The sequence below is a fragment of the Schistocerca serialis genome, chromosome 2, assembly GCF_023864345.2.
Source record: "Schistocerca serialis cubense isolate TAMUIC-IGC-003099 chromosome 2, iqSchSeri2.2, whole genome shotgun sequence".
NCBI classification, from domain to species: Eukaryota; Metazoa; Arthropoda; class Insecta; order Orthoptera; family Acrididae; genus Schistocerca; species Schistocerca serialis.
In genome coordinates, this window is record NC_064639.1 from 442,072,916 (window position 1) to 442,096,805 (window position 23,890).

The 23,890-nt window shown below is 37.0% G+C and overlaps 1 protein-coding gene across 1 annotated transcript in view; it reads right to left on the minus strand.

The window, feature by feature from the left end:
* The window catches only part of LOC126457318 (succinate dehydrogenase [ubiquinone] flavoprotein subunit, mitochondrial), a 101,172-nt gene that overhangs the window by 2,915 nt on the left and 74,367 nt on the right, over nt 1-23,890 (minus strand). Inside the window, exons 9-12 of the mRNA XM_050093512.1 lie at nt 16,740-16,923; nt 10,185-10,376; nt 5,755-5,898; nt 5,465-5,578 (exon numbers count right to left, since the gene is read on the minus strand). Of these exons, the coding sequence (XP_049949469.1) occupies nt 5,465-5,578; nt 5,755-5,898; nt 10,185-10,376; nt 16,740-16,923 (634 nt within the window). The remainder of the gene's footprint in view (nt 1-5,464; nt 5,579-5,754; nt 5,899-10,184; nt 10,377-16,739; nt 16,924-23,890) is intronic.

The window sequence follows — 23,890 nt, forward strand, 5'->3', positions numbered from 1 at the left end:
GCGATATACTTCCCCCCCCCCCCCCCCCCAATTTTTAGTAGTAGAGCATCCCCCCCCCCTTTCAATGTTCGAACATGTATTTCTCACAACAGCCCCCCCCCCCAATTATTAGTAAACCTGATAAACTTGTATGTACATTATTGCACAAGAGCATACAATGATTAGGTATGAGGAAAGGTGCAAGAACAATTCCAATTTGATGAACTATTGAGAGTTCATCTCTTATACAGCTCTAACCCCTCTGCACCTGAAGAGCTATCTTGACAGGGTTTCTCCTGGATCTGTATTAATCACACAATTTTGCTTGGTTCCTGTAAGGAGGCATGCTTGGAGCAGAAGCTTATGATTTGCTCATAATGTACTATTTGCTTAGACAAGCCCACCTCCACCTCCTCCTCCTCCTCCTCCCCCCAGGACAGCCTGCTTACATCTTATAAAAGTAACAAACATGTAATAGATCACATAAGTGACAGAAAAGTTGATAAGTTGCTAGAAGGACCACAGATACCAGTAAAGCCTCTTCACTCATTTTTGTAAATAATATTCATAATCACCAGGCACAACACCACACACAAATCAACACCACTCACACAATCATAACTTATTGTTATGGTGCGCAATTCCCTTTACTTAGCTAATACTAGCATCTGGGGCAGCCCAAAGTTGGCCTACTTTCATAAGTGAAAGAGCAGCCAAATAAAAGTGTGCGATTAGTGTCTGTCAACTTCTTATGGTATGAAGCGCGCGCACTAATATGACACACAGTGGATAGAGTCAGTGGTCAGTTTTACTGTGACTGACTAGGTTGAATTATTAATCAGCCTTTTGTCCCTTATAGGTCAGCTTAAAATGGACAAGTTTATAATTAGAAAAGTGCTAATGCCCCAAATGTTAGTGATGGTGAACCTACAGTTAGTGTCAGTTCTGCTGTGTGTGAAAAAGACAAAGGGGGCGAAAGTGTGGTGGTAACAGAAAACACTGTTCCACAGGTGGAAGTGAGGGGAACATCAAACATCACAGTTATCAGCCCTCTTGGAGCCAGCAATTTGCATGGACTGATTACAATAAGGTAAAAAAAGTTATTTACAACACTGGCAAACAATATTTGAAGATCATCATTTTCAGTTCTCACAAAATGGAAACTGGTTTTTTGAACTGGAAGAAAGAGGTAGAAAAGCTGCAAGTACATTAAACAACACGCTGCCACAGAGAAGCTGTACTGAAATTCAAATCCTTAAAAATCAAATGTCATTGTATTTCGCCAGATTTCAAAAGAAAAACTGACAAATAAAACAAAACCTAGCTTGTGTACTTTTTCTCTGTTACTGAGTGTTGCAATACGGGGGCAAATTGATAAAACAGTAACTAAACAATTTATTACGGCTTTGATGTGAAGTTAACCAGAAACTTTCAATGTGGCTACAGCACAGAACTTATAAATGGACATCCCACGATTTTAAGTCATAAACTTCTTAGAAAATTATTGAATGATATCAGACGAGCAGAGTATTTTGCGATCATGGCAGACAAAACAACAGACGTGGACATCAAAAAGCAATTTAATGTCTGTATATAATTTTTTGATGTTGTGTTAAGAGTTAGAAGAATGTTTTTTAGGGCTATACTCTACACAAAGTACCACAACTAAGGCTCTGATATTATTAGCAATATTTTAAGGCAATCTGATTTGCTGCCCTATGAGGTGGGCCATAAGCTACATGACAATGTCTTCAGTTTTGTCTGACTATACAGAGCTTCAAAATATTCTTTTCTTTAAAAAAAAAAAAAAAAAAAAAAAAAAAAAAAAAAAAAAAAAAAAAACAATTCTGACACAGGGGTCAAAGCAAATGACTTTTTAATTAATAAGCACACTTTTTATTTCTTTTTCCTGTTATCTATTTTGGTAAAACTGTTTGGTCATACTGATAGGGTAAAAATATGAATAGCACTACAGAGGAAGTGCCTGAATGTCGAGAAGGCCCACGACTTGATGTCCACCCTTGTAACATCACTTAAATTTATCAGAAACAATTCTGAATCCTTCTGCTCATTATTCCTCTTCAGTCACAGACCTACTTTATTCCAACAAGATATCTGACATCATTACACTTCTGCACTGAAAGACTGATAGTTTCTGTTCTTTTGGACATGACTTGTGCTCACATTGTGTACGGAAGTGTGGATGTACTTACGCCACCAATATGTATTTGGATCAGATTGCTAGGAACTATGTTCCAGAATGTAATGGCTTAACACTGCAGAGAGGGATTTTGGTGTCCCACAACACTTGAAAGTGACGTATATCAAAATTGCAATTGCAATAAGTATTTTCAACAGGTATATGTAGAATGACTACGCTCAATAATTATATAAAGGCTGTGGACCAAGCCTTCATCAAAAATTTAGTATATCTGCCATCACACTTGTTTAAATAATGCATGTCCCCACAAAAATGTGAGTACTTAACTCAGCGAATGAAGGAACTCAATTCGTCATCCGAAATTTCTACAAGAGCTGTCCCGAAGTAATCACTTTAAAACAATAAAGGCATGATGTGCTTTTCAGTGGACTGTTGAAAGTCCAATCCTCTGTAGAAAAATTATTTAAAAATGAGTCCATGGGCAAAAGCACACAATAAAGATTATAATTAATTGAAGACAGAAAATGGTTGTGAACAAATGAAACCATGATTTGTCACTAAAATCACAGCTGCATGGATCACGAAATGAAAGAATCACTGGATCAGACCTAAATCAGAGATAAAACATGATGAAGGAAGCAGATTAGGATCAAATCAACTACGAGGTTGTCAAGTGAAACAACATGAACACTTTGAGGATTGGGAAGCTAGGGTGTCTATCAACTGTCTGATACTGTGCTTTTGCACAGTTTTTTGGAATTTTGTGTGGGGGCAGGTTCTACTGCCTAAAATTAAATCAGTTTATTGAACTTTAAAGGGAGGTCTTTTTTCTATGACAAAGAACCTAGACAGTTTTTTAGGCCAAAATGAAAATTGTTGCTTTATCTACACTGGAAAAAAAAAAAAAAAACTTTTCATCTTTTGTTTCCACATGGACATAGGATTAGAAATTGTTGGTACTAAAATGTAAATTGTACAAAAAAGTAGTTTCTTATTGAAAATTATTTAGTTGTCTTAGCATAAAGTTTTTGGGGAATATGGGAAACGAAGTCTCACATTAAATTTTTAACCATAGTACCCGATATGTTTTCCTTCCACTTTCCCAGATCTAGCCTAGTTTCGTTCCGCACAAACTTTGTATTGCATCTAAGACCATTTGGATATTATCGGCTTCCTCTAAAAGAGATAGTAGTAAATTAGTGGTTTCTGTAGTTCATGTTGTATGCATTCTTGTGCGGTTTGTCATCAAAAGAAATATGTTCCTAGCATCTTTCCATTTCACAATAAGCAAATGGCCTCATTTGCAAAATGAAAGTTGTTTTTAGCAACATGTATGTGAACGCTGAAAAACAAGTAACACACAATGTTGTCTGTATTTGTTTTCTGGCAAAATGAAAAACCAGTGCTGCCCCCTCTTTTTTTGTGGCAGTTCAAGCATTATAATAGCACCTTTACACAGACGACATATGTAAGACAAACACTGTAATACATTCACAAAGCAGCGAAATGGCTGACTCAGGTCTACATTGCCAATTTTTGGACGTAGCTGGAATCAATAGGATGACTTAGGAGCTATGCTGCTCATCTTCAAAGTGTTAATAATCACTGTCAAGTTTACAATGATACACTGGTCATCTGATGTTTAAAATATGCACGAGTTCCTTGGTGTAACTTGACAACAGATAGTTTCATATCAGGAGAGACGAAGATCTGACAGGCTTTCCTGTTCACTATTACTGAACTTTTTCCACAAAGTTAACTGAAACGCTTTATAATTAAGAATTCTGAATCTCTTGTGAAATATTCATCCTGATACAAAATCCTCTAAAACATATGTTTTAAAATGTATACTTTGTGTCATATTCTAATGCTGCAACATGGATTTTACTAACAATCACAATGATGATTCTGAGTATTATGCCCAAAGTTTTTGTTTTACCACTTCTGCCAGATTTGCATAACTTTTATTCTGTTTAAATAATTATTCAGGAAAAGCAATTCACTCCAAACTTTTGTTGCTTGCTACAGAATTTCCTGTATATGTATATGTGATGATAATCCCTGGCGAAAAATACATAGCATAAGTGTTGAATATTACAATGTGTAAGTATGTCATTTAATATGGGGGGAAAAGGGAACTTTTACGTCTTGTGGAGCCCGTAGACGACTGGTAACCTCGTGCAAGATGTAGACATTAACGTAGACCATCTTGACATTAATAATTTAACTATGCTATTAAAAATCACAAACGCAGTACACAAACAATCTGATTTTCAAGTGAGGGCAAAAGTAAACAGATGGCATGTAAATTCAACAGATGAGTGGAAACATATTAAACATCCTTGACCCTGTCATCTAAGATGAATACGCTTTGAATATACAGTATGTGACTGACAGCTCATCACAAGTGGAACATTATCAACCTTTTGACACTATCTCTTGGCCTCACAATTCAAAAATGGTTCAAACGGCTCTGAGCACTATGGGACTTAACATCTGTGGTCATCAGTCCCCTAGAACTTAAAACTAATTAAACCTAACTAACCTAAGGACATCACACACATCCATGCCCGAGGCAGGATTCGAACCTGCGACCGTAGCAGTCACGCGGTTCCAGACTGATGTGCCTAGAACCGCACGGCCACACCGGCCGGCTGGCCTCACAATTAAAATTAGTTTTCAGTCTCATGTAGCAATGAAACACTGACAAATCAGAGTGAAGGAAAGCATTAAGTGGTAAATTCATGGGAAAAAAAACACCACATGGAATGTGAAAAATAATTATTCCACTGATGCCACATAGAACATGTTACAGAGATCTTTTGAAGCACTTACGATTCTCATATTAACACACCAGTATATTAGGTGGCAAATATTGAAAGTCAATTTCAGATGCATGTGTGATATACGAGACCATTGTACCAAAGGTAAAAAATTTCAGTTGGTTTCTTCATCCGTGCATATGAAAAAACTGTTGTTCTATCTGCTGAACTTTTTAAAATTACTTTTCTCTCAATATGAAAGAAGAATGCTGTAATATCATGTCACGCATTATACTATTCAATGCCACTGATGTGAAGTTGCACAGACAGGAATCTGCTATCGTCATCTCTACGCTGAAACATTTTCAAATTGGTTTGCATTTCTCTGTCCTACACTCACACTCTTTTCTTATGTGCAATACTTCTCAATAAATGCAAGCAGTCTGACAACAGCTGTTTGTTATAAAACAAAAACTGGAAACTTACAAGATATGAGCTGTTTTATACTAAAATAAGTAGCTGTTAACATGTTAAGCCAAACAGATCATTTATAGAACCTAACCTTTCCACTGCGTTCATCAATTGTTGTCAGTGTATGCTTCCTCCAGTGCTGTTCCATTGGCTTCGGTGTCTGGCCCTCTAGAGGCTTGGAATAATCATATTCATCCACACGTACCTGTGAAGAGAGCATGTAAGTTTTATGATATGTGGAAACTATATCCTTATTGTGCGCAAATTAATGCTGGGAGACAGGTATGGATTATTAGCATTACAACTACATGAATCACATGTAAAATTATTAAACTCAATCAATCACATCACTTAACCGATTTAACTTTGGATGAGACTAACCTTAAAATCTTCCCTAGCGTGGGCTCCCCTTGATTCCTTACGGTTTTCTGCACCCACAATTGTCTGCACAGCGTTGATCATGAGGTTTTGCAGTTCCAATGTCTCCACCAGGTCTGTGTTCCATATCAAGCTTCTATCAAGCAACTAGATTGGTAGAAAGGAACCTTACAATGTATTATTTTTTTATTTAAAGTGTTAAAGCATCAGTAATGAAATCTGTAGTCATATACAAGTCTTAGTCAAAGTGGACTACCAAAGTTGGAAATGGGAAGTTCCCTTGAAATTGATACTGATAACTCTGCAGTAAGTTAATTGAAAAACTTACATAGCATTTTAGAATGTTATGCTGACAATACTCAATACTCTTTTTTATGATGTTTTCTATACCTAGTATGTTTTTCATATAACAGTACAGGAAGCAGTTTTTGCACCAGGCATGACCAAAACAAGAAAACATATTTATCACTGTTTCAATGTAAGAGCAGAATTATATGTACATGCAAGAATCCATTCTTTTTCTCTACCTTTCAAATTTTTGTAATTTAGAATGTTGGTATATTTAACACCACGTATGTCTGAAGTGGCATATCAGGAAACAATACACAACTCATCTTTATCATTTTTAATGTTATATATATGAGTGTCTTTGCTTACACTCCAGTGAAGTGTAGAAAAAAAGCAAAACCAAATGGATATACAGATTTTAATCAATAACCAAACATGATTATATTTCTAAATCAAATAGCCAGTGATATGAATTTGAGGCACATAATAATTGGTATGAAGCAATAAAGAGAGAAAATACTTCTAGTTTTTATGATGGGCGCACTCATTTACACACACACACACACACACACACACACACACACACACTGCTGGACAATTTTCCCAGTCACTGCAATGTGAATTTCCTTAAATAGAAAACGATACAAAAGCCATTCTTACAAATCAGAAAGCCCTACCATATTGTATTTCCTTAGAAAACCAAATCTTCAACAGTCAGTCTGGTTACCAATTTTACAACATTTTTGAAAAGTCACACTTGACTGACTTTTCAGCAAGACTTTTCTTGCACTCTACCACTTTATGACTTGGTCTGGTCAATAATCAACTTATTGAAAAGAAAATGGCACACATTCAGGAAAAAGTTATAAACTAATTGAAAAGTTTTTGTGTACTGAGCAACGAAGACAACTATTGGGTGGAAAAAAAAATTACAGTAGAGTAAAAGTGGCCTGGAGAGCTATTGGTAGACTAGGTAAGGTTTTCACAACTAAACCTGTAATGTGTTTGAAAAAGATAAGCTTACAATTAGTGTATATTACTAGTTTTCACTTACGGCACTAACACACAGATTTTTCACGTGAAATTCATTAGAAAAAAATTCACACTGCTCAGTAAATAACAGAGAGAAACATGATGAGAATAACATGATGAGAATAACTAGAAGGGGCAGCAAAGCAAACAAATTGATCGGGTAACAGACAACACTGAAGGACAGACATGTGACTAATGAAAATTGAATAGGGATGTGCTGGGATATGGTAAATAAATCAATATTCTTTGCTGGCCTCCAAGCAATAAGTAAATACCTAACACAAGAAAGATAGGATACATTAGAAAAAAATTTAGGAGCAGCATTGACGGGTATGGCTGAATGCTGTAATGTGAGAAGCAGCCTGGAGGAGAGAATCAGTAGTGAATATATCAAATGGTTGATGATAATGCATAAGCATACTGACAAGCAGACTGTCAGTGTTCTACTTAGATGTTTTTGCTGTAGTCTTCAGTCGAAAAACTGGTTTGATGCAACTCTCCAAGCTAGTCAATCCTGTGCAAGCCTCTTTAACCTCTGAGTAACCACTGCAACATAGATCTATTTGAACCTGCTTACTGTATTCACACCTGGGCTTTTCTCTACAACTTTGCTGCCCCCCCCCCCTCAAAAAAAAAAAAAAAAAAAAAAAAAAAAAAAAAAAAAAAAATCACCAGACTGAATATTCCTTGATACCTCCAATCAACCAATCCCTTCTTTTAGTCGATTTGTGCCATGAATTTCTTTTTTCCCTAATCCAAGTCAATACCTCCTCATTAGTTATTCAATCCACCCATCTGATCTTTGGCATTCTTCTGTAGCACCGCATCTGTTTAACTGAAAATTCTGGGAAGGACACATAAAAACCAGAGTGCTAAACAGCCAGGTGAAAGGTTTTTTGAGCTAACAACTTAAGCATACAAGTGGAACTGGTCCATAAAAGGTACCCAGGTGTTTTTTTTTTAATTGTTTCTAGGCTTGATGCAAACAATACTGTATCTTTGCAGCTTATTTCTGCCAAGCACAGTAAACCACCAATTCTTTAAAGTTTAAATGTCTGATCATAAAAGTTTTTGTACAATCAAATTTGCAAAACTAAAACTTTTGATGATAATATCAGCTGACTAGGCCAAAAACATTTACATTCTTATCACAAATGTTATGTAGAATCAAATACATCAGTTCTTAATTGCAAAAACCACAAAATTTAATTTTGTCAATTACAGCATCATCTCCCATTTAAAAAAGAATAAATAAATAAAAAATAAAGGTGGCTTCAGATAGCACTAGGTATTTTCTGGTGTAGAATATGAATCTGCAAAGGAGATATATATATATCTGTGTGTGTGTGTGTGTGTGTGGGGGGGGGGGGGGGGCAGTTCCATTCCAAGATATGGTGGGTAAATGCACCACTGAAATTGCATCTCGATGATAGTACGGTCTTGCAAATACGTGAGGTAACATTGCTGGCCACATGAAATGCAGCTACGTGTTTGGCAACATTGCTGCTGCCAGCAATATGTTTCTGGGCCGGGAACATATTGCTGGCAACAGTAATGTTTCCAGAAGTGTTTACATGGGCTGCTCTGGTCCCGAAAATAGATGAAAGTGAGTGTGGCTTTGCTGCTTTTGCATCTCACAAGTGAAAAAGTTAGCAAGAAAATGAGAAACCAGGTTTTGCAGAAATGTTCTCTCTTATGCAAGTGAACTGCTTCTGAAACTTTGATTTGTGAACTAATGCTAGATGTTTATCTTTTCCAGTGTCCCTACCGTGTCAAATAACGATTTGGACTGTATTTTAAAATTATCTAGCCTCAGATTGGTAAGAACAATACTAACAGAAAAGACTGCATACCAGTTTCAACCAGAATGGTGAGTGCTCCTCAGTTTTTGGATGTTTGTGTTTCATACAGAACTTTGATGCAAATATGATGGTAGATGACAAAATGTCCTTTTCAGAGTGAGATCTCTGATTTTTTACATTCCATGGCTCTGCTTATAGATGTATCACCATTATGAAGTTCATGGTTCTCTTGTTTGTCCACTCTCATGTTCCCACAGCCTGAGTGCCTCTATGTATGAGTGTCAACTTTCAAACTGAAGCAAACTATTGTTTCACCACTCACATGTGATGTGACACCACAGACCTTCAGTGAGAGAAAGAGGATGCAAGGGGGTGAGTGAAAGGGAAGCAGAAGCAAACATGGTCAGCCATATGAAATATTCTCTCATTCCTGATGGACAACACCAATTATCTGTAACCGCATACTCCATCAGCAACACTGTCACACCATTGAGAAATATTGTCGTTTATTGAAGCCATATTGCATTGATATTGATGGCAATACTATCACAGCCACACATTGCTGTAAAATGGCCAATGTAAATGCACCTCTAGGTAAAAGCCAATGTGTAGATGATACGGATATCAGAGTGAGGCAAATTTTGAAAAAGGGAAATGTTTGTCATTTGTTAGTAATATAATGATTTCTGAATGACAAATGGCAACTATCACATTGCTTTTGGTGTGAAATTTTTTAGACAGTCAAAAGGAATAATTTGCTCCATGAACATCATTGCCTCTTGGTCACAAGGTGCACAATAATGCAGAAAAAATCTCCTTGTTTAAGTGTTGTTGAAGCACTTTCAAGTCAGTGTCATCATGACAGCAAACATTGATTTAATACATATAATGACAACTACACATGTCAGCAAACACTGATTTCTTGCAAATAAAGGCAGGCAAATTTGCATCTGTTGACTTTTTTAACACATTCAAACATAAGTGATATAACTTGGTTCAAGAAATTATAAGACTGATTAATAACAAAAATAGTAGGAGAGAAAGAGGGAGATGGTTGACCATGGGACAGAATTTTAATTAATACATTCCACTGAGGCCAATTAAGAAGAAACTGCAACTGCAACATTAATCTTGCGCCATTTCATTCTTGTTTTGTCTGCAGCCCTTATAATGTTAGCATATGATCCATAAATATAGTCAATAACAGATGAATGCGTGACTGCATGTAAAAGAAATCAGTTTAACAACTCCCTTATCACAAACAGATTCTGAAAACACAAAATATTAAGCTACTCTAGGATTGACACAAACCTTAAGATCATCCATTTGCTTATACAACTCTGCCATCTTCTGGCAGCCTTCTTGTAATGTCTCAGCAGTACGGAAGACAGCAGCATGTGTCTGCATAGTCTTCTGCATCTGTAACCTGAGGGTTGCTGTCCTAGTTCCACCATCCATGTGGCGCAAACGATCAAGATTTGCAACAGATGCCTCACCAGCATCCTGAAAGAGAGCATTTCAGTTAGTTATTATGAAATACTCATTTAAAAATCTTGCTTACATTTAAGAGTTCCTGTCGACAGTGGAAGGCATATGTGCCAAACTATACACACCCTCATATGTAGTACATACAATAAGAAAATCAGTTAAACTGAACTTAAGTCTATTTAGCCCCAGCACTTGATTGAAAATTTACTTCAGCTGAAATTCTCCAATATGAAAAGCTAATGAACAGTTGTACTCATCAAATATGAAACTCCTCAACTGTCTGTCAGAAGCAGTTTAAATGAATGAACTTTAATCTTTTGCAATAGTAAAATTTTTCTTCCCCTAGTGGACAGGAGGTGTCAGGTTAGAGTGTGTTTCAAGACACTGATTGTTGTCACAAAGTGCTAAAACAAATACATCACCACTTGCTAGAAGTCATCGAATTTCGTTTTAGCACCAAGTCATCAATATAAATGCTCTGATACAAGCTGCAAAGAAAGCTACATCCACAGAATGTAGAGAGCCAACTATGGAAAACCCAATGTAGGCAACCATCAAAAGTGGCTCTGGACTAAGTCAACAGAGTAAATGTACAAATTTCTGGGTACATTCTTCCCACAGTGACAATGATGATGATATTTACATTCCGATTTCCATAAATAATTCTGGATAACTGTTATAGTCACAGATAACAAATTTCTGGGATGAGGGTATACCAGAATTGATAGATGTAGCAACACTGAAAGTAATCGTAAGAAGAGTGACGAAAGGTACATGCTACTAACTTTAAATTACGAGACAGAATTGCTACTTAACATTCGTAAGACTTAGTATTGCCAATAGGCACACATAAAAGCAGAAGAGGTAACTAATACTTTCCCTTCGGAGAGGGGAAGTAGGTACATTGTGGATGGTTAAAAAGGAATGGCAGGTCACTCACCCCAGGTTGAGAAAGGCCCACCTGTGGTGAGGACGAGGGCACACAAAGATCAAAGGACAGCTACTGCAGTCGTGACAAGAAGAGTTCTCCCTCAAGTCCTTCTAAATTATTGTTACTTAGCCCTCATATACACCAGCATAGCTTACAGAGTAGAACTGCAACATACTACTGAAAATGTGACAATATTTCTGCTTCCAGACTTTTACAAATGAATTTCTTCACATACATCTTAAGTACTACAGCTATTTGATTCAACCTCCAGTCGTGTCCGAATTTCATTCAGTGTGTGTCGTTATTTGTGTGCTCAAGGTAATGGTAAGTATAAAAGTGTGCAAAATACTATTAAGGCCAGCTATTGTGTGTTGTTGTCTCTCAAATGTTGCTGTACTGTCAGAGTGTTCTGTCTGTCTTTGTGTCAGTATAAACAGCACACTGAAAGTTTCTGGAAGGGTCTCCACTGTTGCGCTTCACAAGGTCACTGTCAGTTGCAAGTATTAATCGGGAACATTTCCGAACAATTACAACTTCAAAGAGGGTCAAATGTGGATGAGTGCTCTGAGTAAATGATTTTACAGCACATTCAGGATATTTTTGTGATTAGACTGTCAATCATATCTTATATCCAATACAACAATATTTACTTCAGTCAATTTTACTGTCAAAGGACACCACATCTAGTGAAAAAAGGCTCAGAATTTTGAATTGCGTCAACATATGCTTCAGATGTTTCATTTCAGCACTGATATGCCATGCCATATCATAAATGGAAATGAAATGTGGATGGAGAAAATTGACTCCAAGATAAAGCTGCTGTTTAGCATCTGTATCTTACCCAACAGTGCTAGTTCAATAAAAGTGAAAGCACACAGTACATGGGAATTAATTCTGTGCACTTTCTTTGGTATATGCTGCCATTGAAGACAATGAATTTTTGCAATTTTTCTGTAATGGATCGTTATGACTGTGTTTTACATTAATGGCTAAGCAGTTACAGTGACCTGTCACTGTGTTATCAAATGTACTTTATTGCTCTCACTTGTAAAAGACATGAAAACAATGTTTGGTATGTATTATCTACATATTATGGTAGCCACACTTATGAAAAAGAATAATAAAATTCAAGTATTGAGACTTGTGTTTAAATCCCCACCATCTTGCCCTCAGAATTTCAGTGGTTTCCATAAAGTCACTTCATCAAAATATCAGAATGATTCCTGAATGATGATTGTGACCAATTACATCTTCCTTCATATCTAACTGAGATGAGAACAATTCAAGAAACGTTTTTGCATATGGTTGTACCACCACCAGTGATTTTACGTAAGTAGTAAAGCAATTACAGACAGATTTGCTGAATTACATCTTCTCTTTCACACAGAAAGTAAACATATCAATGTTCTTTCTTATATTTATCACACCAAGGAATTGCACCCAGGGAAAGCTCATTCTCTTCCTGTATACAAAATGAACCATCATCAGGCGTTACTTTGAGTTATCAGAGGTGGATATGTTTGCTACAATGCATCACTGAGCAATGTTAGCACAGAGGTAATTCTTGACCTTTCCGCCAAGTGGTTTAAGGTGCTTAAAGGATATACTTAGAGGAGATTTGGAGGTAATAGCTATTTTCTGGTATCCCTCTCGTTGACTATCAGTGCATTCAGCATCTGTTATAAATGGCAGTTACAACCGATCAGTATGAGATAGTTATGTTACAGGCCTTGCCAATGATGTCACTATGACGTGGTTAGCACAGCAGTGCCCCTCTCACCGACGGAGGCTTGGGATGCATTTCGCCTTATGTTTGTCCTGAGATATCTCTCAGGTTTCTTCATAATCTGTGCTACATGTCCAATATATCCTTTAATCAAGTGAGACGTCAGCACGGCAACCTGTCAGCTCTCAACCTGCCAAAAGTTGTTGCCATCAACATGATGATGAAGATTCACTCTTACAGTGGTAGAGCTCTACGTCCCTGCCACTACCAGACACCAGACATCTGTGCACAATGTCCTAAACCAGATCAATATTTCTATAAGTCATTGCCACTCTTTTCACTGACCATGCACTGAACAGGTGTTGCTCCCTTTACACAGACCATTCTGACCTACACCACCACAGTGTATTCTGCCACCATTTTCCTCATACAGGGACATCACATCTTGTGCACCCTGTTTATGCTGCCCATGAACTTAAGTTACTTTCTTGGTTCGAAGGTGTGAGTGGGTTTCAATGGGCCTCTTTAGATCCAGAGTATTGTTTAGATAATTACAGTTTAAAATCACCATGACAAGATACTGTTACAATATTGTAAAATGAATTTCCATGAACTCATAGCCTGTTATACAAGTATTTAACAATGAAGGGCTAACTGATTTCCATGACACTCAGTTCAAGATTAAATGGATTAAATCGTCACATTATTATGGCACAGCAGGTCTCCTCACTGATGCCATCACTATCTTTTTATGTTTCATTAATTCTTTTGTTTATACATTTTCTAATCATCATTCTGTAAACCATGTACTGACTCGTTACTCGTTCACATGCTGTGAACTGCATGGTTCTGCAAAACTTGATACATAAACAAGCAAAATAAATAATTTCTGTAAATGAAGATATAATAACAGCATCAGGAGCGTAATGAGCTCTTCAAACAGTGGGAGCTTAACACCATATGTCTGGCAGGCTCCCCCGGATTTTAAGTCAGCAAGATGAATGGGCAATGTAATGTAAAAGATTCAACCAATACGTCCAGAAGTGTTAAGTAACTGACAGCCACTTAATCATTATCACAAGTACGTTAGCAATTGCAAAAAATGTTTTCTTGAAGACAGTAAATCATTAGACTAAAGGACAAAGGTTTCTCAGTGTCTGGAGCAATGGGTCTATGTTGATGTTTCAAACCATATGAGGAAAGATTTCTACAGGCACTGAGTAGCTGATTTGCAAGTCAACCAGAGTGTGGTATATTGTACACAGATACCATGATTAGAAGAATTAATACACAAATGTAGATCGATGACTTACAGGCAGTAACACAAGAAGCCACTTACAACACATGGTCAAATGACTAGTTCAAATTAAAAACCCCTATCAATATAACCTAATGCTGTATTTGCCTCAAAAGATTTTAAAATTAAGGAAAGAATTCTGCAGAAATTGCTTTAACTCAAACAAAAGATGACTGGTAATTTCTATATTAAAAGCATGTATCCCACAAAGAACAGCAATCACATAAACGTGCGAAGATCAATGGTAGTCAATATATCAGGGCATGCATTCTATCCAGAAACCACATGATGTACACATGTTTATCACATTATATGTCCAAAGCTACAGAATTAAGGTTCAAGTAAGTAGCAAAGCGGCAGTACCCCACATCTATTTAAAGACTTACACCACAGTATACCACTTGTGTCTAAGGCCACAATGCACATCCCCGATGTCTTATGGCATACTTGACCTCCATTTTAAAGGAATGTCCAGTATATAAGTGGAACAAATATTACAGAATGTATTCAGAATAATAGCATTCGAAGTTTTTAGGTTGTCTATGTGCAATGGAAGAAGTGTGCTACCAGAAACTATTCTACACAACAAAATTTGGACATTCTACATCAAAATTATTCTGAATTGTTTGTTTACCATATTGTGTACACTGTACGTAACATCAAGGGTCAATAGGCTATTTTGATGGGCATGTTAGATAAATCAAATGGACACTCCCACATTTACGCAGATTTCCAAAAGTATCATCAATGCACAGTATAAAATGGATACAAACCCCATACCTTTAACTGAGGAATTAGTTCCAAACTTATCAGGAGGACAACATTATTTGAAAAGAAGAATTGTCAGAGGTGTACTAATGGGTGCCTTGGAAGAGGAAGGAGTGAAAGTGGTACATAGTTATTAAGACGTCTTTCAGTTTGTATCAGTGTCTCAAACATCTAGCTCTGAAAATATTTTAAATCTTCTCAAACTGATTACAAGACATATTCAACCATGCATGAACTAACTGCATTACGCTAGTCATGAGGTCTTCGAAACAACCACACACACTTCTTGCCATTTGATCTGAAGCTTTATGAGCAAACCTCTTATAACAGATGTTTACCACCCTATAACTCATTGTAGATTTATAAGTACATAATTACATTAGATGGGTAGATCACATAACTAATGAGGAGGTATTGAATAGAATTGGGGAGAAGAGAAATTTGTGGCACAACTTGTCCAGAAGAAGGGATCGGTTGGTAGGACATATCCTGAGGCATCAAGTGATCACCAGTTTAGTATTGGAGGACAGCGTGGAGGGTAAAAATCGTAGAGGGAGACCAAGAGATGAATACACTAAACAGATTCAGAAGGATGTAGGTTGCAGTAGGTATTGGGAGATGAAGAAGCCTGCACAGGATAAAGTAGCATGGAGAGCTAGATCGAACCAGTCTCTGGACTGAAGACCACAACAACAACAACAACAACAACAACAACAACAACAACAACAACTAGTACATAATAAATTGAGCAGTATTATTGATTACTATTCCCAAGGAGTACATACTGGCATCTATTTCAGAGTTATGTTGGCTTGATCATTTTTTCATTCACTCAAAGGATTAACCATTGCAGCCTGGCCCAAGGCATGTCACAACAAATGGAACAGCAGCTTCAGAGAGGAGCACTAGTACTTAGCAGCTATCATTATCAACTCTTATATTGACCAATATTGCATCACTATAGTGTTGCACACATTCAACATTCCTGTTACCCCTGAATCTGGAGGGAGACTTTGACAAGAATAAGGACTCAGTGTTTGAAGTGGACACAATAAGCATATGCACACTCCAAGGGTTCCCAGCAGATGCAGCCAGAATCACTCATAAAACATATACTGAAGCAGCTCTGCAAGCAGATTACACAATCTGGACAAGATCTATATATGACAGTAACACCACCACCAATATATAAGTTTTTCAACCTAAACATCAGCTAATATTAAACAGAAGTGCCATTATTCATTTGCTGTTGCATATTCTGAACGAAGTAACTGACTCACTGCTGCCCACAGACATTGTTTAACATCTTAGACTACTGAACCTTTTCAAGAAAAGTAATTTTTTGAACTGCTGCAGCGAGGAGCGGCACTGGTTGATGTTATTTTACTTATGCTTGACACCTTATATACCTCTTAATATGACCATATAAAATGCTGAAAATGCTTAGACAGTAGCATATGCTTACCTCTGTGTCCAGGAGTAAACATCCTGAGGCTATACTAACCATATAAAGGAACTCGACAAGCTTATTAAATATTTAACATCCACCAGAAATGCATGCAACTGACCATATTGCAGCTATTTATAGTTTTGATCAAAATAAGAAATCATAACATTGGCCTCACAATAATTTTCGTTCCTGTGTTCATGAATTACCTGTTTCAGTTCTGGAAGTTTTTCTCCTGGCTTGTCCTCTGCAGCAATGGTCTTCGCACAAGCACGGCCAAACACGACCAGATCCAAAAGTGAATTTGCGCCTAATCGGTTGGCACCATGAACTGAAGAGCAGGAAGCTTCTCCACAGGAGTACAGTCCAGGTATAATCTTGTCTCCATCACCCCTTCAGATGGAAACAGAAGTCATTAAAATGCACTTGTTGTATTTCACAGCTAGATAAATATTAACATTTCACATATTTACTGTCCAAAAGAATTTAATGTTATATAAAAACAATTTCAAGCCATCCGACATCAAATTTATTCCAGCCTTGTACCAAGCATCTTTTCTTTGGGGAACGAGTCATTTTACATTCATATTACACATTCATTTGTAAAAATGGCTACATGCTGATCATATACAAGGTCACTTACGTACAGATTACAAAAAGAGAAATTCTTCAACAGAATAGAAAGAGTTGTCGAGAAGAATTTTTTCAGTTTGTATTCAAAATTTTACTTTGCTGACTGTCATACATTTGATATCATTGGCTACATCATCCAAAATTTTGGTTGCAGCATTGCTGCACCTCTTTTTGTGCTCAAGACAACCTTACTGTGGAGTAATCAAAGTATTTTTTTCTTCTGGTATTGTAATTAGGTACAGCATTGTTCCTTTTGAACTGCACTGTACTGTACTATTTACAACAAACTTATTGGGGGAATAAATATACTGTGAAGCAGTATTCAAAATACCTAATGCCTTAAGCAGATCTCTACAAGAGATTGTGGGGGAAGAGTGCAACTGTCTGAATTCTCTTTGTCAGATATGACATTATCCACTGGTTGATTATACCATCAATTCCATAAAACCTCAGAGTATCTAATGGAATATTGTGGTAAACACAATCAAATGCACTGGATGTCACAAATGTCCAACAGGTGCTATTTTGTTATGTAATGCTTTTAACATTTGGTGAATGAAGATGTAAATGGAATTTTCAGTACACTAACTCTTCTGAAATTTGAACTGTGATTCACTGATGATATTACTGTTGCTCAGTGGGGATACTGTTCTAGAGCACATCACATTCTCAAAAATTTTGGAAAATGAAGTCAACAGCAGAATGGGTCTGTAGTTATTGACGTCTCTCCTACCGCTTCCCCTATGGTGATTTTTAACAATGGTTTATTTCAGTACATCTGTTAAAATGATGTATTACATATTTCAGAAAATTATGACAGCACTTATTGGATGGGAACAAGTCTTTAGTACTGTGTTGGAAATGCCATCAAATCAAGATGAGCTTTGAGAGAATCTCTTATTTCCTTAATTTCAAAATAAGATGGTGAAATGTTCAAAAGACAGTTTTGTACAAGTTGTTTTTTCAATGCCCTTCTTTGCTTTTTTTCTTGAACAGCTGGTTCCTATATTCTCTACCACATTGAAGAAATGATTATTAACATTTCTGCTGCCTGTCACTGATCATTTATAGCTTTTCCATTTAATTCAGTAGTGATGTTATCCTGTTCTGTGGCCTGTTGTACTGTTTCTCATTTTACTACATTCCAGATGTAGGTCTCTCATAGTAATTTTGATTTCTAACATGCTGTACATATTCCTCTGTTTTCTAATAAATTTTGTGACAAGGGGAGAGTGCGCGATGGGGCTCATCGATTTTGCCCAAAATGGTATGTGCCCCTCCCAGGTTCCTGGAATCTCTCACCTGAGTGGGCCATAGGAAAAGAGAAAATGCTCTATTAAGATTTTTGAGTACAGCACGAGGGATTTTTTGAGCAACAAGGATCAAGTACATGAGGTAGCAAACATCAATTTGCTGGCTCGGTTTCAATTCCTGTCGCCACCATAATTTTTTTCTCAATTCCTTGCAATGTCATAGCCCGTTGCTGTGAAGTTCTCATTTCACTTAATCACAACAGCCTTGTGCGACTTGAAATCTTTCCAATATTTCAGAGTTGATGAACGCAATTTGGAGTGTATATGGCTATTTAGTTGATCAATGAGTGGTACATAATATAATTCCTGAGGTTGCCTATCTTGTGAATTAATTATGATTCGGACCTTCTAATCAGTTCCGAATAACTGCGCTCCAGTTGTTATTAGCAGACTTCTTTTCCTTTGCAGTGCCTTTAGTGTTAAAGGCTGAAAGGGAGCTGGAATCCTCCTCAAATCTACGTACTGACCAAGAAAATTCCTTCTTTTAATGCCAATAAATTAAAGCTTCTTTAAACATTGACAGATAACTCCCATCAAATATGTATAGCACAATCTATTACAATTGCCTGATTGATTACAGGTGTATTGCCTTATTAGATAGTACAATGTGAATACCTTTTGAAAGATCAAACATCAGAGAATGAATGTCAAAATGACAGTTTAAAAAACTTCTTTCATTTTGCTTCTATGTCGTCACTATTGCTACTGTGATTTCCATTTTTCCATGACTGCAACATCCCCCCAACATCTAAGCAGCAGCATCCCACAGCACGTGGAGATGCTAAACTATTTATCCAATCGCACCTACATACCTCATATTAGTTGCACTTAACAATAGACCATTTCTCCCTGAATATGCTGTCTGACAATTATTATTAAAAGAAATTAATAAATATTACAATCATCTTTCATTGTTTAGAAAAGCTACGAGTGTAACCCATCAGTATCCCTAAAATGATGCGTTACACCTCAAACTTTGTTATTTCCTTCCTCCAAATTTCAAGATTTTTTTTTTCCTCTTGAAACTGGGAATCAGGATTTTAATGCTGGAACTTCCATTCTGGATAAGCATCATCACAATCGATGACTTTATTCTTATCAGCCAAGGACACCACAGAAAAAGAAGAATATTTGTTAGTATCATAATCATCACTGTTCACATCTGTACTTGAAGAATTAATCTATTACAAAAGCGTGCATGAGCCAAAGGAGAGAAAGACAAAGCATAATGTTTGCAGTGGTGGAAAAAAAAAAAAAATCTTTAAAAGTTATGTTTCAATGTTTTCACTTATCACTTCACTGGCAGACATTTTTTGTTCATTTTCCAATAAAATAATAAGTTTCCATGGAAAATCACCACAGGCATGTGGCGAGATGCTGTTCACAACTATAGCACATATTACAAACTACCAGGAAATGGGGACAGTAAAGAGCGACTATATGGGTTTTGAAACATCTACCAGTGTCATGTGCTCTGAACACGACAGAGAACAAAGACAAGGGGTGGGGGTGGGGGAAGAGAGGAAGAGAGAGAGAGAGAGAGAGAGAGAGAGAGAGAGAGAGAGAGAGAGAGAGAGAGAGAGAGAGAGATATCATTATAACAGAAAGTTGTGATTGACGGACAGTTGAAATCACAAACTGTTAGGAATGTATAAATTAAATTTAAGTAATCATAACTAATTGAATATATTAATTTTATGTATACAAATTGATCTGATAAATATATTTAAATTTTATAATTAATAGCTTAATGTTGTGCTGAAAAAATTACAGTAGCAGTTGGAATAAATCCAGATCCGGAGAATTTACAGTCATCGTGCTAGAGCACTGCACTATGGCACTTTATCATCACGGCTGAAAAATGCCTCTGTGTTTCCTCTTTTCCATGCCCATGCAGAAGAGAGATTCTAGGCACTTGAAAGGGGTACCTACCTGACAGTTTGAACCAAACTGCTGAGACCCATCTTGCACACTCTCCTTGTTAGTAATTTTTAGTAGTTCTTGTGGTGTGCAACTGCAGGATTTTACTTGTTCTTGTCAACAGGTATATTTCCAGAATGAAATTTTCACTCTGCAGCAGTGTGTACACTGATATGAAACTTCCTGGCAGATTAAAACTGTGTGCTGGATTGAGACTAACTCAGGACTTTTGCTTCATGGGCAAGTGCTCTACCATCTGAGGTACCCAAGCACGACTCGTGCCCCATTCTCACAGCCTTACTTCCGCCAGTACCTCGTCTCCTACCTTCCAAACATCACAGAAGCTCTCCTGCAATGCTGCAGAATTAGCAATCCTGGAAGAAAGTATATTGAGGAGACATGGCTTGCCACAGCCTGGAGGATATTTCCAGAATGAAATTTTCAAAACTGTGTGCCGGACCTAGACTCAAACTCGGGACCTTTGCCTTTCGTGGGCAAGTGCTCTACCATCGCAGGAGAGCTTCTGTGAAGTTTGGAATATGGGAGACGAGGTACTGGCAGAAGTAAGGCTGTGAGGATGGGGTGAGAGTCACGCCTGGGTAGCTCAGATGGTAGAGTGCTCGCCGAAAAAGGCAAAGGTCCCGAGTTCGAGTCTCGGTCCAGCAAACAGTTTTAATCTGCCAGGAGGTTTCAGATATATTTCCCTTTTCCTTTCACAAGATACTTCAATCCTTCTATTGATCCATGATTTGTTACATGGTTGTTTGATGTTCTTTCTGATTAGCTTAGGCAGAAAGTTATTTTTGAATAATGATATTTTTTAGGGTTCTGTAGCTCAGTCGATAAAAATGGAACCCTTACAGGATCACACTGTTGTCGGTCTGCATGTCTGTCAAGACACTTTTTCTCAGGAACTGGTAGACATATTGACTTGAAATTTACGACAAATATTAAGGTTTATGGTCCCTTTGCAGTGTAAAACATTCAAGGATGGAAGTCAATGCAATCAAGAGATAGCCATTTATGTTACATACTATTTTGATATCTTGCCAACATCAATATCAGGCAAAACTCGTTAAAATTCCTGGGATGTATGAACTATCTATACACATAATTAAGTTGGTATGGAACCCTCAGTCCATGAGTCCTACTCACACTTATACTCTGACCCCTCCCCTCCAGAATAGATTTAATTTCAAGGCAACATGTGGTTAATTACAAATTTTGTTCCGGATCATCTCTTGTAAACATTTGTCCAGCAGTCACTAATTATTCTACCCAATTTCCTCTGAGGAGTACCGTCAAATGCGGTGATTTTGGACACCGGGGCGAATTTGGACAGTATGGCTTATTTGCTCTTTGTTACTGCATAGAAACAAAGAGTTACTTATTTTAACATCCGTGCGCCAGTTATTTTAAGTGCAAGATTGCATTTATCGCTTTCCATAACTTTTATTTTGTGTCAGTTGTTTCCCTAGGTGAATAACTGACGAACAGTCTTAGTGTTAAAAATCCATGCATTATCGTAAAATGGAAACTTTTTATTGCTGCGCCAAGCGGGAAGTTATTGTAGCCATAATTGTAGACACGCTCAGTAGCCAACAGCATTGAGACAATTTCTGTACGTTTGTAGAGTTTCTCGTGCAAGGTTATAAAATAACGACGGTTTTTGTAAAACTGTGTCCTGTGTGGGGTGATTTTGGACAATGCCAAGAACGTATAAGAGCAGGAGAGGTGCTACAGTATGGTGTAATTATGACCCAGAACTTTTAGATAAAGCTGTTTGTGATATTCAGAGTGGTAAATTATCATACAGAAAAGCATGTGATTTGTATGGTATACCTAAATCAACCCTACAAAATAAAGTGCAGGAAGGACACGCGAAAAAATGGGAGGACGGCCAGTGCTAAATAAAGAAGAAGAAGAAATGTTGAAGCAAGGTATCTTGAGGGCTGCACATTGGGGATTTCCGTTCACTAAATTGGAAATTAGATATTTAGTTAAAGGCAACCTTGATAAATCTAGCCGAAAAGAGAAGAAATTTTGTAAAAATTTGCCAGGAGAAGAATGGATGCATTTATTCCTCAAACGGCAGTCAGAAGATCTTTCTGTTTGCTTAAGTGAAAATATTAAATGAGCTCATGCAGAAGTGAACAAAGAGATTGTTTATTTATATTCTTGCTAAATAAAAACTTATCTGTAATATATGAAATTCATTATAGCACTCCATATCACTTCTTCGTAACAAATGTGTAAAATGTCACCAAAATCAAATAAATAGCATGTAGAATTTTAAAAAAAGGGTAGTAACTGTCCGAATTCGCCCTCTATATACTGTAACTTTGCACAGAGATTTAAGAAACGCGTGTCCGAAATAACCCCAATCCATGGGATGACTTCGGACACTTTAACTGCCTCAGATAAATATACCTACACATACACTTTCTGGTTCTGGTATATTTTATTTGTTACACTTACACCCTACCACTTCCATATCAATCAATTTAATCTAACAATATATACGAAAGTTACAATCAAAATAATGACAAAACCATCTGAAATCACCTCTTTTGACGGTACCTAAACTATAATGCGCTACTTTATTTATCGTAATTAACTGTGCCTCATGATCAGAGAGCATTTGTTACTTGGTATACAGTTATTTTCTTGCTTTGAGGTTCATCAAAGAAAACATTACCAAACAGGGTCCCACTGTCTTTATCCACTCCTGTTTAAAAATGAATTCTAAATTTTAGGACCCAAATAAGGTTTCCAGTCTGTATTCCCTACCAGAATCCTTTGGAAAATCTACACTGCAATCATTGAAAACTATTAATTGCTTGCTGCTGTCTGACAGATAGCACAGTGTACTACAAAATCTAACTGTTTCAACATGTTTGAACTTTTGTTCTGTCTTAATACACCTAACAACTTCTATATACTTACTAGTTACATTATTTGCACATATATTTTAAAAGATACTATTGTCAGTCTGTATGTGAACAGTTTGTGAGTGGTTTTCTGAAGCAACTTCCAAACAATCATCAGTCATAGCAAACATAATACCAAACCATAGACTTTCAACCATTTCATGCCAGAATATAATGTAATGTGCAATGAGAGCAATTAAATAGCAGTGGAACTGAGTTAAAAGATCTTATTCTAGAATGTGAGATTTTTGATTTCTGTAGTTTGGCTTGGACCTTCACTAGAATAATGCGGCGATGGTCATGAATATACTATTTAAAACCTATTTCCAATTTCAGACATTGTTTAACTGACTCGTGTGAAATGGAGTGGCTGGAGATGGGACATTACTAAGGGCAATGAGAATGAAGCAAAAGTGACAGCTGACAGCTGCTGTAGTATTTGCAGTGTGCTATAAGGCAGCAGAAAGATACAGGTGTCAGTCATTCAAGATTCTGAGAATCTCCATGAAGCCATAATTTTCTCTTACCATTGCCTATCTTTCGGAAGCATACATCTTGCTGAAA